The sequence below is a fragment of the Equus caballus genome, chromosome 15 (assembly GCF_041296265.1).
Source record: "Equus caballus isolate H_3958 breed thoroughbred chromosome 15, TB-T2T, whole genome shotgun sequence".
NCBI classification, from domain to species: Eukaryota; Metazoa; Chordata; class Mammalia; order Perissodactyla; family Equidae; genus Equus; species Equus caballus.
The window spans coordinates 33,947,501-33,962,706 of record NC_091698.1 but is presented as its reverse complement, the minus strand read 5'-3'; the positions used below and the strand labels follow the sequence as shown (position 1 = coordinate 33,962,706).

Genomic DNA, 15,206 nt, shown 5'->3' with positions numbered 1-15,206 from the left:
AGAAGAGCCCTCTTGATTTAGTAACTAGGCAGGGAATACAGAGGAGTCCTAGCATAGAGTTGTCCCCTGAACTGAGTCTTAAAGGATGGTCACTTTACAGAGAAGAGGAGACTAATTACGTGCTTAATTGACCGCGTCAGAGACATTACAGTAACTCCACAAACGCTGGTTAATTAACGAGGCGACTGGAGGACGATAACGCGGCAATACGGGAACCCCCGCCTCCCCAGCGCAAACGCTTTCGCAGCCCCTTCGGGTTCTAGGCAATGCACGCGAACGCAAGACGTTCCTCCCGGAACTACGGGTCCCAGCAGGCCGCGCGCCGCACAACCAGAGACTCAGAGGATAAACCGGGCCCAAGACCTTTCGGGAACAGTAGTTTATGGCGCAGACCTCAGGAGACAAACTGCACGCTCCCCACCAACTCCTTACTTGAGCTCTTCAGCCGAATACATCCCAAATGAAATGCCCTGCAGCCGCCGCCAGGGCATGTTCTTTGAGCCCAACATCCTCCGTTAGTCTTGAGTTCAGAGACCCAAAGAGAAGCGCCAGTCAGCACTAGTAAAGCCTTAACACAACCTCATCCTCGCAACCACCATGTGATTTTAAATTGCGCTTGCGCGCGAGAAATGCTCGCGGGAATGAGATTTACGTGGATGAGATCACCTCTCCTCTGGGGGGGGAGGAAAATAATTTCACGACTCTCACTCGCCCTTTTATTTTGAAAACAACCGAAGATATATAATACATTATACTAATCGTTTTACAAAATTTATTCGAGGCAAATGAGGTGTATGGAGCCTTTAACTTCCGTAACAAAGTCTTTCAAACCATGAGCTTCTTACCTCCTACTTTATTGCTTTTATCATGTTCCGTCTCAGCCAATAGCCGAGCTATTCCCCGCCCACCTCCCCCCCCTTCCCTTGGCGACCCGGAAGGTCGAGGTCGTGCTTTCCCAACGTGCTGTGCGAAGAGAGCAAAGATGGCAGCGGCAGCGTCGGCTCGTTGGCTGAGGATCCGCTGCAGGCTTTGCTTGCCGCTGAAGAGTCGGAGGGCAGATCCATGTGAACAGGCCCCCAGTTGCAGGTAATAGAAGCTTGGGGAATCGACGCTTGGGAAAGAAGACCCAGGGTCAACTTAGTTCTATGTATCCCTTTTTCTCGAGAGCTGTGCAGCTAGGTACGGACGGAGTGGAATGCGCATGTGCGCTCTCGCGGCCCTCGTGTTCAGAAAACCGGGCGCGCGAAACCCGCGTCCTTGAAAAAGGGACCCAAAGGCGTTTATTGGGAAGATATTTATTGGTTGGCTCGCGTATCCAGGAGTTAGAACTGGTGGCAAGACTAGAATCCTGCTCTCGTGGAGCCAGCATTCTAGTTAGTGTGACTATTAGCAATTTCATCCCAGATTTTTAAAGAAGAAAATTATTTGCCCTCGCTTGTTTTCACTCAGCCGGGAGGAGCGTAGAGAACTCAGAACATTTTCCCAAACTAAAGGCAGTTTATGAGCGCCACTGTGTGCTGGATATTGTGGGGATGTTTGGCCTGAGATATTATCCAGGTGTTCATAAAACCGGCAAGTTTAAAAGATCTGAACACGCCTTATGGATTGCTGTGATTGTTACAGCTTGGAAACGTATCATTTGTGTAGTTACTTTCACTCTGTGCGAACACTGGTGTTGTGGGAACATGAGAGGCAGTGATTTGTAGTTAAAAGTTGAGAAAAACCTAATTTTAGATTCGATGTTTGCCATTTCCTTAGTCGGATGATAGCAAACAAAATTTCCTCATTTGTAGACTGGAGTTAGTAATAACCGTCTGAAAAACTGAGGAATAAGTGAGATGCTTAACTTACAGTATACATTTTATATGTAATACTCTCAGGTCTCCTCAAAAAAGAAAAACGCTCCACCTGGTACTGCAGAAGCCTCAATGCTGCTGTTCAATCCCGTCCTTTTCCCAGTAGTGCCCAGTGTTGACATTTTTCTGCCCATTTCTTTTGCCTGTCAGCAGCACCTCCCTCACCATTCACCCACAAGACGAAAGTGGTCTGTCCCCCCTAACGTCGTGAGAAGGAAATAGCGTGATTTGAAAGAATTGATCCCTTCCTGAAGTTGATCCCTAGCAGAGAAATAGTATTTTGAAATGGTGCCTGAGACCAGATACCAGTAGAGGAAGTAATTTTCTCCCTAATCATATCCTGACAATTTTGTGAATGGTACCAATGCCGCTTAGGAAAGAAATACACAACCTAATGATACATATTATCTGTATGGTATGTGGACTGTGTTTTTAGTATGATCAGAACATTTTAAGACTCAGTCATGGATCAGTGATTTTATATTTTGGGAAAAAACAGTAGTAGTTCCAAGTTTAAATTAGGACGTATGTACCTGGCACATTCCTGATTGTTGATGGAAGTGTGATAAAAGCCCTTAGCTTCATAATTTGTCATAAATGGGTTAGTCTTTTATTGTCATTAGAGCATTTTCCACATGAAATCGAGAACTTGTTAAATTGTCCCTCTTAATCTCTATGTTTTAGGTTCCCAAAGTTGAAAGTCCCTTTTATTACAAATCAGCTGCTCAAATTGTTCAAGTGCTATTAAAATTTTCCTTTTTTTCCCTTAATTTTGTTTAGGAAGATTGCCTGATTTAAAAGTTTTTGACCATGTTGTGTCAGTATCATGTATCTATTTTATAATGGTTTTGAATTTGTTCTTGAGGCCATGAATTCTTAGTGTACATTGAGATGAATTGTCCAGTCAGTTCGGTCCTAGATAATTGGAAAATTTGGGCTCAGGATGCACATAGGTGGAGGTGAGGTGGGAGCTTCACTAAGAATATTAGCTTTAGGGCTTTTATTTTTTGCAGATTTTATTCTGAAAGTGCAGCCCTCCCAAACGTTGAAGGAGCTGATGTAACAGGTATGTAAAAATACGTTGAATATAATTCCATTTTTGTATTAACACATTGTGCTTTTTTGTAGTAGTAGTATTGGGAAACTGATTCACTTTGTTTTATTTTTCACATTAAGGGATTGAAGAAGTGATCATTCCAAAAAGGAAAACTTGGTGAGTAATCAATCAGTGTTCAATCAGTAAGTGGTTGAGCACTTATTATGAGTGAAACATTGCTAGGTAAGGAGCCAGTGCTAGATAGAGCAATGGGAGAGCCTTCTTGGGGAGGGAACAGCTGAGGGGAGAAAAGCTTGGGAGTTTAAAAGAACATAAAAGAGGAAGGTAGAGAGTAATGAGTGAACAGGGCCGTGAGATTTCCTGACGAGTTGAAAGATCTGCACTAAGTTTTAGTTGATAGTTAGATAACAATGGTTAATCGTGAGCATCATAATTAGAATAATTTCTTTTTTTAAAAAGTTCTTACATGGTCGGGAGACTGATTATCTTTATGGTTTAATGAGGTAAAATAAAATAGTGTGGACTGCAAAATTTAGTTTGGTGTGTGGTTGTTTTTGGCTGAGGAAGATTAGCTCTGAGCTAACATCTGTGACAGTCTTCCTGCATTTTATATGTGGGTTACGGCCATAGCATGGCTGACGAGTGGTGTAGGTCTGGGCCTGGGATCCGAACATGCAAACCTAGGCTGCCGAAGCAGAGCATGCCAGACTTAACCGTCACACCATGGGGCTGGCCCCTGGAATTTCGTTTTTTAACTCACTGGATAGATCCTTGAACAAATTGCCTTATTTATTCAACATTTGTTGACTATATAAGAAGTAAAACTTCACAAAATTTGTTACAGTGCTATTATTGAATACATTTGAAGGCCCCTCAAACAGCCAAGTCTTTTCTAAGTATGCCCTGAAGGCTCAAGTTGATTTTTTTTTAAAAAAACTTTCTTAAATTACAAAAGTAATTACTAGTTATTGCCAAAAGGAGGGTGAGCTAAATTGAACACGCAAAAAGGAAACAAATTATCAGCAATCACACTACTCAAGCAGGTTACTTACTTTGTCTGTGCCATAGTAAAATGTGGATAATGATAGTACCTACCTCAAAGGATTAAATGAACATTTGAACAGTGCCTACCACGCACTCAGATCTCAGTAGATGATAGTATCTTAAAGTTCTGGGGAATAATTTTTTGTACAAATTATACATTTGGTTTAATAGAATTGATTTGTCAGATGTATAGCTGTATGCTCTACTTTTAGTTTTTAGTGACTACGTAGTATTTTGTTATATATGGATATATTCAGGTTCATTTCTGTCTTCCCTGACCTAACAGAGAATCAGAACCAAGATAAGAGTAGGAATATGCATATCCATGAATGAGGCATTTTCCTGAATGGCATTCAAGTCCAGAGCACTTTACCAACCCATTGTGCCTCTATCCCTGAGGAAGGTGCTACAGGGAATACAAAAGAAGCAGCATTTGGAGGGTGTGCTTAGATGGCTTAAGATCTAGCTGAGTCGTCTGCTTGTTTTATACTTTGTATTTTATACTTTATACCTAATATTGCATATGCACCTAACCTTGTACAAATGACTGGAAGCAGCACAGGATGTGACGTAATCAAGAGCAGTTGTATTTCGCTGATCAAGTTGAGTTCTATGGAGAAGGTAGGAATTTACTGGTACCTTAATTGGGTAAGATGATTCTATTGGCATCAGAATCACCTGGGAATTTTGTTTAAACTGCGTATTCCTGCAGGTAATTCTTGTGAACCCTAAAGTGTGAGACCTAGAGATAAAGAGAACACTAAGGGAGAGTGGGACATGATCGTGATATATCTGGTGGTACGAGGAGGCCAAGCAGGCAGGCCTATGAAAAGTGCTCTGTGAGAACAGGAGAAATAAGGTAGTTGATAAAGAGCATTGGTCAGCAAACTGAGACCTATTTATTTATAGCCCATGAGCAAAGAATGGTTTTTAGATTTTTTATAGCTGAAAAAAGTCAAAAGATTTATTTTATGACACATGAAAATTATATGAATAATTCAGATTTCAGTGTCAGCCAAAATTTTATTGGAACACAGCCTCACACATTTGTTAACTATTGTCTGTGGCTACTTTTGTGCTACATTGGTAGAACTGAGTAGTTGCAACAGCATCCTATGGCGCATAAAGCCCAAAATATTTACTATCTGTTTCTTTACAGGAAAAGTGATGATTTCTAGCCTCAGGAATTTATGTTTTTAGACCAGGAAGAAGCCATAGGCAGAGCAGGGAGCCCAATTATAACCAATACATATATGGATAGATATATAATCAACACATAGATAACTGGGCTCATAAAATAAATGGATATTAAAACTTATCACATTGTCAGGGAGAGGATGTGGAGAAATGAGTGCCCAAATGCATTCATTGATAGGGCAGTCACTTGGAGCAACACTTTGCGTGGAGATTTGACAGAATCACTGTTTAAAATGTGCGTACCTTACTGGTTAGCCATTCTGGAGTAACATTTGCATATATACCCAAAGAGACATGGTTAAGAATGTTCTTTATAATTTGAGAATAACAAGTTTGAAACAGCCTAAATGCCCATAGATAAATTAGTGGATAGTAAGCAATGGTTATGATGCAGTACAACGTTTAAAGGAATTAATTAGGTGTGGATATAGTAACATGGATAATACCAACTTAGATGAGCACATATACAGAATGACAGTATATGTTTTTTATGGCCGGTACGTGTATGTGAAAGTACCTTAAAAAGTTGTGGATGGGGCCAGCCCCGTGGCCCAGTGGTTAAGTTCACACACTCCACTTTGACGGCCCAGGGTTTCACTGGTTCAAATCCTGGGTGTGGACATGACACCGCTTGTCAGGCCGTGCTGGGGCGGCATCCCACATGCCACAACTACAAGGACCCACAACTAAAAATATACAACTGTGTACCCAGGGAGCTTTGGGGAGAAAAAAGAAAAATAAAATCTTTAAAAAAAAAAAAGTTGTGGCAGTATAAACAAACTCACAGTGGAGTAGGAGGGGGTCACAAGATGACACCAGACACTTTAGTATAACCTCTAGTATTCTAATTTATCCTTAAAAAAATAACGTATTCGTTGAAATTGGTTTTAAAAATAACCCTTAGAAAAAGAGAGCTGGTGAGTAATCTGTCATAGTTTCTTCACTGATGTTTGTTCAGTTTGTTATGAAGATGTGCTCACTTGATAAGACTTAAGTATGCTAACGTAAGGTGTAGTTAGGGAATGCTGAGATGAATTTCTTTGTTTCTCTTGCTGAAATTACATAAATGTGACTTTAAAAAATGATAGAAGGGGCCGGCCCTGTGGCCAGGTGGTTAAGTTCACACACTCCACTTTGGCAGCCCAGGGTTTCACCAGTTTGGATTCTGGGCACGGAGCTGGCACCGCTTGTCAAGCCATGCGGGGCCGCATCACACAAAACAGAGCCAGAAGGACCTACAACTAGAATATACAACTGTGTACTGGGGGCCTTTGGGGCGAAGAAGGAAAAAAAAGAAGATTGGCAACAGATGTTCAGTCAGGTGCCAATCTTTTAAAAAAATGATAGAAAGTCCAGGGGATATTATATATATCAGGGAGTTACTCAGTCTTGGTATAATACAAAATTTCCTGTATGTTCTTTTGTCTTTTTCAGATGGTGTGTATTCTTCTAGATGTTATGTTAAACTTTGTTTAGAAAAATACTTTGGGTTTATTAAATTTTCTCTTATTTCCCTTTTCACAATGAAACACCTAAAGTCTAACACAGGAATAAAAAATATATTTGAGACCAAATCATCCTGTTTGTCAATTATTCCAAAGAAACTCCCTTTTCCAGTAGTTCAGTAAAGGTCTCTACCCATAGGCACAGTGGACAGCTGGCCTGAAATTCTTAGAAAGGTTATAAGATTGAGAGGTTCTAAACCAGGAAGGTGTGTCAGAATCCTCTGGGAATTTAGTAAAATTGCATGTGACAGTTCTGCCTGGAACTCGGAGGTTCTGATTCAATAAGTTCAGAGTGCAGCTTGTCATTTATTCTCATATATAGCTGAATTAAGAGCCACTAATTTAGATAATAAAGGCAAGACTGGTCCAGAAACTGCAGTAAGAATGGGTAGGAAAATAGGAGGAGGTAAGATTCAGGACAGATAGAGTTTAAGAGATGAGCGTGGAAACTGCTAGCTCTGGGTGATGGTGTTAGGGACCAGGCCAGAGGAGGTAGGCAAAGCGTAGCAGGAACACGTGCTAACGACCTTTAGGCAAAAGAACTAGACGGTTTTCTCATTCTCTAACTTGTTATTCTGGTGATCTTGAGACATAAGAACTGGCTTTAGTTGAGACTTGGACTTTTTATCGGCCAGTCCATTCTGAGAGTAGAATCACGTGTTCACTTTTTGGGAATGAAAAGCCCTGATGAGGGTTAACTTGTGATTCTCCTTCTTAGGGATAAAGTGGCTGTTCTTCAGGCACTTGCATCCACAGTAAACAGGGTAAGTAGGAATTTTAGGCTTTTTAATCTAACTCAGCTAATAATACGTTTAATGTTCATAGCTCTTCATCATTCATAAGTTAACTGTTGTGGATCCAGAAACTTTCTTAGAAGTTATCTAATCCAGTCCCTTCTTGTGACAAATGAAGAAACTAAAGCTTTTAAAGTAACCAGTTTGGGGCTGGTTAAGATGTTAAAGCCTTAGTTGTCTTTTGTCTCCAAGTTCAGTGTTTTGAGACTGTATCAGTGATTTTTAAGCTTAGTCACCTGAAGAGCTTGTTGAAATGCATGTTCCTGGGGATGGTTTGGGTGTGATACTATAATGCAAATGATCCATAAACCAGTGTTGAAAAATAGTATACCTACCATGCTTTAAATAATGCAGTGGTTAAGAGTGTGGGTCCTGGAGCCAGAAGTTTTGTATCATAGTGAGCAACTAGCTTTGTGATCCTTATCACAAAGGTGCTTTATCTCCTGATGTTTGTGTTACCTTATATATAAAATGGGGATTAATTACAAAACCAAACCTCAAGATTTGATGAGAATTACATATTTAGTACGTGTGAAAGAATTTAGGACAGTGCCTAGCACAAAGGAAACGCTCAGTAAATGCTAGTAGCTATTTTACTGCTACAACTAGGTTAGTGATTTATTTGTCAATAATTTGTTCTGTTGGCAATTCAAGAATAGAGTTTGTAGCCTGATAGGTAAACTGAAACCTTGGTAAATGGTAAATCCCTCAGAAATGGAACTTTCTGGTTGATTGTATTTTTCATTAGCTGGAAACTATACTATACCTTTAATTTCAACTGTGGGGAAAATGTCTAAAAAAGTGCTTGCTTTTGCCACAACGTCTGTGTGGATCCTGATTCTCTTTAAGGCCATTATCACAGATTTCCAGAATTATTCTTCTGTTGTAAATGTTAAACTTGAGTCGTCTTGGGCCAAATATTAATATACCCTAGCAGTTTCTGAGGAAAGGTTTTAAAATACTGCATCTCCACACTACCAAGACATTGAGATTTTCAGCAGGTCAGTTATCCATAAATAGGCACCTGAAATGTAAACTAGAGAAATGGGCTTCTGAGATTGTTCTCAGTTTTTCAATGAGAATGGCCCAGGGTTCACCTTGTTGTAGAATTCTGTGTACAATTGTCTGACTTGTCTGGGTTTGGGCCCTTAAAATCCAAGGGATAGTCATTTATTCATTCAGTAACCACATATTCTACACTGAGGATGCGTACCAGGGACTGCGCTGCATGTAGAATAAAGACACAGTTGTTGCATAGTTCCTAGAGAGGGAGACTGAAGAAGCGCTGAGAAGAGGGTACATAACCTGGACTGAGAAAGGACTTCCAGAAGAGCTTGTAATTGGATTGATGCTTGTAAGGTGAGAAGCAAGGATACTATAGTGGAGAAGAACTTTCCTGGGAGAAGCACACAGGCACAGAATGAGTAGTTTGTTTGGTAGGAATCAAGGATTTGAGGGGTAGAGAAATGAAAGATGGGGCAATATCATAAATGCTATGCCAGGGACTTGCTTCTTGTCCAAGTTCCTTGAAGAATTCTAAGCAGTGGTGTGACCTAATCAGACAAGTTTTAGAAAAGACAGCAATATGGAAGTGGGAAACCTTTCTGCTTGGATGTATGATAAAGATCTTAAAATTAACATGTCCAAAAGCAAACCCCCTTCCCTCTAAACCTCCTCATGTATTTCTTTGCTATCCTTCTAGTTGCTCAGGCCAAAATCCTGGGAGTCATCTTTGACTCCTCTTTCTCTCATGCTGCACATTAATAAATTCTTTGTTTTCTTCCATCAAAATATATGTGCATGGAGTCTCCAGGACCACTCCCAGGTCCAGCGATTTGCTAGGACAACTCACAGGACTCAGCATATAGTCATACAGCTATGGTTTATTACAGAGAAAGGACACAAAACAAAGTCAGCAAAGGGAAAAGGCACATCGGGCAGAGTCTGGAGGAAACCGGGAAAAAGCTTCCAGCAGTCTTTTTCCCAGTCAGTCACACAGGACATGCTTAACTCCTCCAGCAGAGTTGTGACAACATGTCTGAAATGTCTGCAGAGAAAGCTCATTAGAGACTCAGTGCCCAGAGATTTTTATTGGAGTCTGGTCACATAGGCACCCTCTGCCTGGCACATACCAAACTTCCAGACTCCTAGCAAGAAAGCAGATAATCAGCATAAACCACCTTGTATAAATAGTTTAGGCACAGGGAGCCATTCTTATCAGTACTGGGAATGGTGGGAACCCTCCTGAAAGCCAAGTTCCCAGATGCCAGCCAAGGGTCAGCCTTGCAAACAAGCCTTTCTAAGGATAGCAGTTTCAGGCCTGGTAACTCTTTTCTACACAATCTCCAGAGTCTGAACACTTGTCGTCATCACCATGATCACCTTGGTCATCTAGGCCACCACCGTCTCTTACTTCCTCGATTAATCACAGTAGTCTCTGTCCCCTCTACTTCTTCAGCCCCCTACAGACTGGTCTCCAGTAAGCAGCTCTAGTGACCCTGCTAGAACGTTGGATCACATCACTCTTCTGCTCAGAACTCAAGACTGCTTCTCATTTGTTGTAATTGGAGTAAAAACTGAAGTCCATCTGTGGGCCCGTAAGGCCCCAGGTGATCCACCCCCCTCCCCCCATTACTTCTCTGACTGCCCCTCCTGCTGTCTTCCTTGCTCACCCTGCTCTAGCCGCGTGCCTCCCGGCTGATGCTCAGTTTCTCAGCAGGCTCGCATCTGCCTCAGGGCTTTCGTGTTTGCTCTTCCTTCTGTCTGGAATAGTTTCTGTGAGATGTCCACGTAACTTGCTCCCTCCGCGTTTTAGGTCTCTAATTAAATACCACCTTTTCTTTGAGGCCTTCCCTGACCACCTGATTTAGAACTGTATATATCTTTTTCTGATGTTTTCTTCTTATCCTCTCTCTAGTTCATTTTCCTGCATAGCAGTTATCTCCTTTTAATTTACTATATACATAATTTTGTTTGTTTTGTGGAGTTCTTTTTTTCCCTACTAGATTGTAAGCTAAGGGTGGGATTTTGTTGTCTCCCTGGTAGCTAGAATAATGGTTGGTACATATGAGGTACTCATTAAATACTGAATGAATGAATAAGGAACATACTAACTAAGGCAGTGGCAATTGGGGTAAGGGACAGTGGAGTAGGTAGGGAATGTTAAGCTGGACCTGATGACAGATTAGTTAAGTGGAAGTGATGGGAGAGGATCTTTGGGTTGGACTGCTGAGTGGTCAGTACCGTTCACTGCGTTAGAGAAGATAGGAGAGAGAGTAGCTATCAGGGAAGTTCAGTTTGGGTGTAAATTTGGTTTGAGGTGTCTGAGCTACAGGGCCAGAGTGGAGTTGTTTCTCAGACCATAAAGGATTTGGAAGTCGCTGAGGGAGGAAAATTGGGAGACAAATAGGAAGAATAAGTCTAGTAAGTTAAAACAAGTCCAGCATGCACCACGCTAGAGGCCCTAAACAGGTATGTGTTTATAATAAGGTGGTGCAGAGCATCAGCCCTGGAGCCAGGCCACAGTTTGAGTGTAATCGGAGCGTAGTGCAGGGCAGCTAACCTAGAACTGCTCCCCCTGGTGCCTCGTCTTGGTAGAGAGGTGTGAACAGATGAAGTGAGCCTCAGATGAGGAAGGTGAAGGGACGTGGGATTTGAAAGTGGCAGTAGGAAGTCAGGCCCCCCACCCCCACCCCCCCAAATACTGCCTCTGGGTCCTAGGTTTGAGCGACCTTCCCTCAGAGCCACAGGGAAGTCTCTACCCTGGTCAATAAGATGAGGCGTCAAGGGAGAGTCAGAAGAGATTCAGGATATAGGGGGAGTTTTTCCTATGGAACAGAGGTCTGAGGAAGCCCAGGAAAGGGGGCTCCAAGGTAGAGGAGAGGAGTAGAGGAAGTAATTTGGGGACAGTTTTGAGTGAGTCTCCGGTGGTGCTGGAGAGTTGATTTTGCTTAGGGTTCTACCTAGAAAGTTTAAAGAAGTGTAGAACCTTGGACAACAGGACACAAGAAGCTGCTGCTCTTCCCACCTCCTGAGAGGGCCCAGTAGTATGCTCCGTTTGGGGGAGGGGCTCTTGGGTAGCAGCCATGCTTTGAGGGAAACCCTAATGCTGGAAACTGTTGCCCAGACAAGTTAAGTCAGAGGATCTTTAGTTTAAAACAGCAATAGTCCCTGGTGATAGCAGGCTTAAATCTTAAGAAGCAGTCATGGGAGCTTGAGCGTTTGTTTGCTTTAAGTTGTGCATAGTTATAACCTAGTCTTACAGAGCCGAGAGTATAGTACAGGTATCAGTGTCTGTCTGTCTGTCTCTACACACACACACACACACACAAATGTACGTATGTACATATTTCTGCATATGTGTTACATGTGTAATTAAAACTTATTTAACAGAATTTTGGGTCATCACCAAAACTCACAAGGTCCTCTTATTAAAAATCTGGCTAAAGATGGGGCCGGCCCAGTAGTGTAGTGGTTAAGTTCATGTGTTCTGCCTCAGCAGCCGTGGGTTCATGGGTTTAGATCCAGGATGCGGACCTACACACCTCTCATCAAGCCATGCAGTGGAGGCATCCCAGATAGAAAATAGAGGAAGATGGACACAGATGTTAGCTCAGGGCCAATCTTCCTCACCAAAAAAACCCCAAAAAAACAAAAAATCTAGCTAAAGAGACTTCTGTGTCTTTACAGGATACCACAGCTGCCCCTTACGCATTTCAAGATGATCCTTATCTCATACCAGCATCTTCTCTGGAATCTGTGAGTATTTTCATGTAACTTTTCTAATATTATGTTTTTTCTTCCTGGTTTGGGTACAAGAGTGCGTATATAATTTAACTTAGTTGTAAAAATCTTTGGAAAGTTTACAGATGCTGATAGATAAATTGGTAGATTTCCTGAATCTTTTATTACTTTTATTAAAAAGTTTTATAGATTGGCTATGGAAAGGTTTTGGTGTTTAATACTTAGGGCACATTCACACTGGAGTAGTCCACTCAATTTAAATGTATTGTTTTTGTATACCTCAAGCTGTATACAAGATGTGACCTGAAATATGACACACACAGTAGCAGAGATGGATATATAATATTATGTAATTTAATTTCTAGTTGGATTTCTGTGTATTGTTGCATTCTTTTTTTTAGGGGAAAGAATGCTAATTCTTGCTGAGGGTGTAACTGCTCTCTGGAGTCTAAATTACATGTAAATACCAATTTATGTATAAATCTTTTTCTTTGTATAGCGTTCATTTTTGTTGGCAAAGAAGTCTGGGGAGAATGCAGCCAAGTTTATTATTAATTCACATCCCAAATATTTTCAGAAGGACATAGCTGAACCTCATATACCGGTAAGGAGAGGTAATCGTGATTTTTAGATAATGCTGTATACAAATATAAACTAAACCAAGCTTTCATGGCTAACATTTGAATGCCCTCAATATTTGGGTGAAAAGTCTTTTGATGTATGTAGTTATCTTTGCTCACAACGCAAACCTTTTTTTTTTTAAACTCATGGTTTTGCTCTTTATCTTATTTTTCCCATTTCGCTTCTGTGGCACCAGACTCTTGGATCTTTACCTCTGACTATTCCTTTTCAGTAGCTTTTCTCTCAACTCCTTAAGTGTTGGTGTCTTTCTTAGGTTTCCATGCTCAGTCGTTCTCTCTTTTTTCCTGTCTACACTCCTGCTTCCACGACCCTATCCTGCTTTTGGCAGTCTGGGATATCTGGCCTAGAGCCCTCTACTTTGAACACTAGTACTCTGGTTTCTCTTTAGATTGTGTAAATCTTTCACCTTAACTTTGAACTCCAAATTGGATTTCCACCTGCCTCTCTGTTCCACAGTCATGAAGAGGATTTGTGCAGTGCCTGCTGTGTGTTAGGCATTGTGCTTAGTGCTGTCAGTACCGTGGTAAACAATAGAGACGTGCCTCTGCCCTCCTGAGTTCATTAGTGGAAATAGTAACCTCAGACTTGCCATGTCCAAGATTACTCCCTCTCATATCTTCTTCCTTCCCAAAACACAACCTTCCTGCTTCTCAAGTGGCAAATCAGGAATCCAGTGCAATTGTGTAGGTAAAAATATTGAAATCCTGAACTCAGCCAGTGGCAGTGATGGAATGTCATTTGCTAGCCCCCTGTTTCCCCTTCATGTTTTTGACTAACAGTGACTCTTCTGGGCTTAGTTCACTTTTGCTTGAAGCCTTCCATGGGTCCCCTGCCTCCATGGCGGCAGCAGTCTCACACCTCTGAGATCTCCTACGTCATTTACCATTCACACTGTGTCATAATTGTTTCCCTCCTTTATTAGACTGTAAGCACCTTGAAGGTAGAAAGTGACTTTCATCCCTACATGCCCAATGCCTCGCTTCGTGCCTGGCGTACAGTAATAAGTGTTCAATGAGTATATGAATTAGTGAGTGAGGTAAAATGTACATACCTTGGTGGTAGTAAATGTTTAGAGTAAAAGCAGCATCAAAGATGAAAGGTTTCTGCCTTTGGAAACCAGTTGTATGCTGACACTTTTAACCAAGATTGGGAGGAAAAGAGCGAGGGTGGTTTTATGAGGGGAAAATATAGTAAGTTCAACTAGAAATTGGGAGGGTTAGTTGGAAATAGGATTCTTCAGATATGGATTAAATATTTACATTTGGGTGCTTTTAAATTCTTCTCTCCAAGCTGAGATAGCTAAACGATCTTGTCTTGTAGACTCTCGAGGTTTTTTGGTAGATATTTTTTAAGTTGTATTTCCTACAAAGAAATTCATGTTAAAATGATAAATAGTATCTGGTGCATGAAACATGGAATGGAACGGTGAAGTTTTATTTTGGTTTATTGGTGATAAAAGTTTTGTCCTGCCAGTTAGCATTTTGCCGTTACCTGTTTGTAGTAACTTTAACCATCTTGTTTTCCTAGTGTTTAATGCCTGAGTACTTTGAACCTCAGATTGAAGATATAAGCGAAGCTGCTCTAAAGGAACGAATTAAGCTCAGAAAAGTCAAAGCTTCGGTGGACATGTTTGATCAACTCTTGCAAGCAGGTGACTAAGTTCATTTAAAGCACCCCAGGGACGGAGGCCCGGAAGTGGGCCACAGTTAGATGGTCCCACTAGTCATGAGTAAAAGTTAACAGGCATTACTGCACTTACTCTGCTTGATAGCTGCATTTATATTTCTAACAGCTTAATAAATAATATTTCAATTTCTGCTTTGGCTTCATTTTAAAATTATAGGGGAGATAGAGTTGCACCTTTGTTAAGATATTGTCCTCTTGTGCTGCATCACAGGTAGAGAACTTACATAGCCATTCTTCCTTAGCTTCCATTTTTAACATTAGGTGTGTACCTATTGTATTCAGATTTCCTGTGCTCCTTAAGTATGTTTGGAAGGTGTAAAACAGGAAAGAAGAAATCTTTAAAAAGGAAAGAGCATTAAATGTGGGATCAAAGGCTTGGATACTGGTTCTAGTTCTGGCACTAATTAGCTCTGTGGCCTTGAAAAAGGCACCTAATTCCTCAGAGCTTCTGTCTCTAAAATCCTGTAGCTGTCCAAATTTGATCTGGGTAAACCTCCGGGGTATAGATCTAGATTGCATGACTTGTAAGCTACCATGAGAATGTACCTATAGTAACATGAAGGGCAGCGGCATTATTTAAGTTTGTGGGATCTGGAGTGCTGCTCAGTGACTTAGGATAAAAATCAACCAAACATACAAGAGATAGAAACTGGACTCAATCACTCAATACAGTGTTGAACAC

General features: G+C 41.2%; 2 protein-coding genes across 7 annotated transcripts in view; one reads left to right on the top strand and one right to left on the bottom strand.

Moving 5' to 3' along the window:
• POLR1A (RNA polymerase I subunit A) overlaps positions 1 to 569 on the bottom strand; it is a 77,519-nt gene extending 76,950 nt beyond the window's left edge. For all 3 annotated transcript variants that reach the window (XR_002805851.2, XM_070235162.1, XM_001916192.6), the window contains exon 1: positions 433 to 569. Coding sequence is in view for 2 of the 3 variants with exons in the window: in XM_070235162.1 (XP_070091263.1) it covers positions 433 to 509 (77 nt within the window). In the remaining variant the exon portion in view is untranslated. The remainder of the gene's footprint in view (positions 1 to 432) is intronic.
• A 3-nt stretch (positions 570 to 572) lies between these two features.
• PTCD3 (pentatricopeptide repeat domain 3) overlaps positions 573 to 15,206 on the top strand; it is a 31,188-nt gene continuing 16,554 nt past the window's right edge. The window contains exons 1-7 of one of the 4 annotated variants that reach the window (XM_023618779.2): positions 573 to 1,086; positions 2,870 to 2,922; positions 3,033 to 3,069; positions 7,378 to 7,423; positions 12,143 to 12,211; positions 12,696 to 12,800; positions 14,366 to 14,489. In XM_023618779.2, the coding sequence (XP_023474547.2) occupies positions 833 to 1,086; positions 2,870 to 2,922; positions 3,033 to 3,069; positions 7,378 to 7,423; positions 12,143 to 12,211; positions 12,696 to 12,800; positions 14,366 to 14,489 (688 nt within the window). In that variant the 5' untranslated portion in view covers positions 573 to 832. Of the gene's footprint in view, positions 1,087 to 2,851; positions 2,923 to 3,032; positions 3,070 to 7,377; positions 7,424 to 12,142; positions 12,212 to 12,695; positions 12,801 to 14,365; positions 14,490 to 15,206 lie in introns of all 4 variants that reach the window. The other 3 variants (XM_023618778.2, XR_011425947.1, XR_011425946.1) reach the window with 3 other exon arrangements.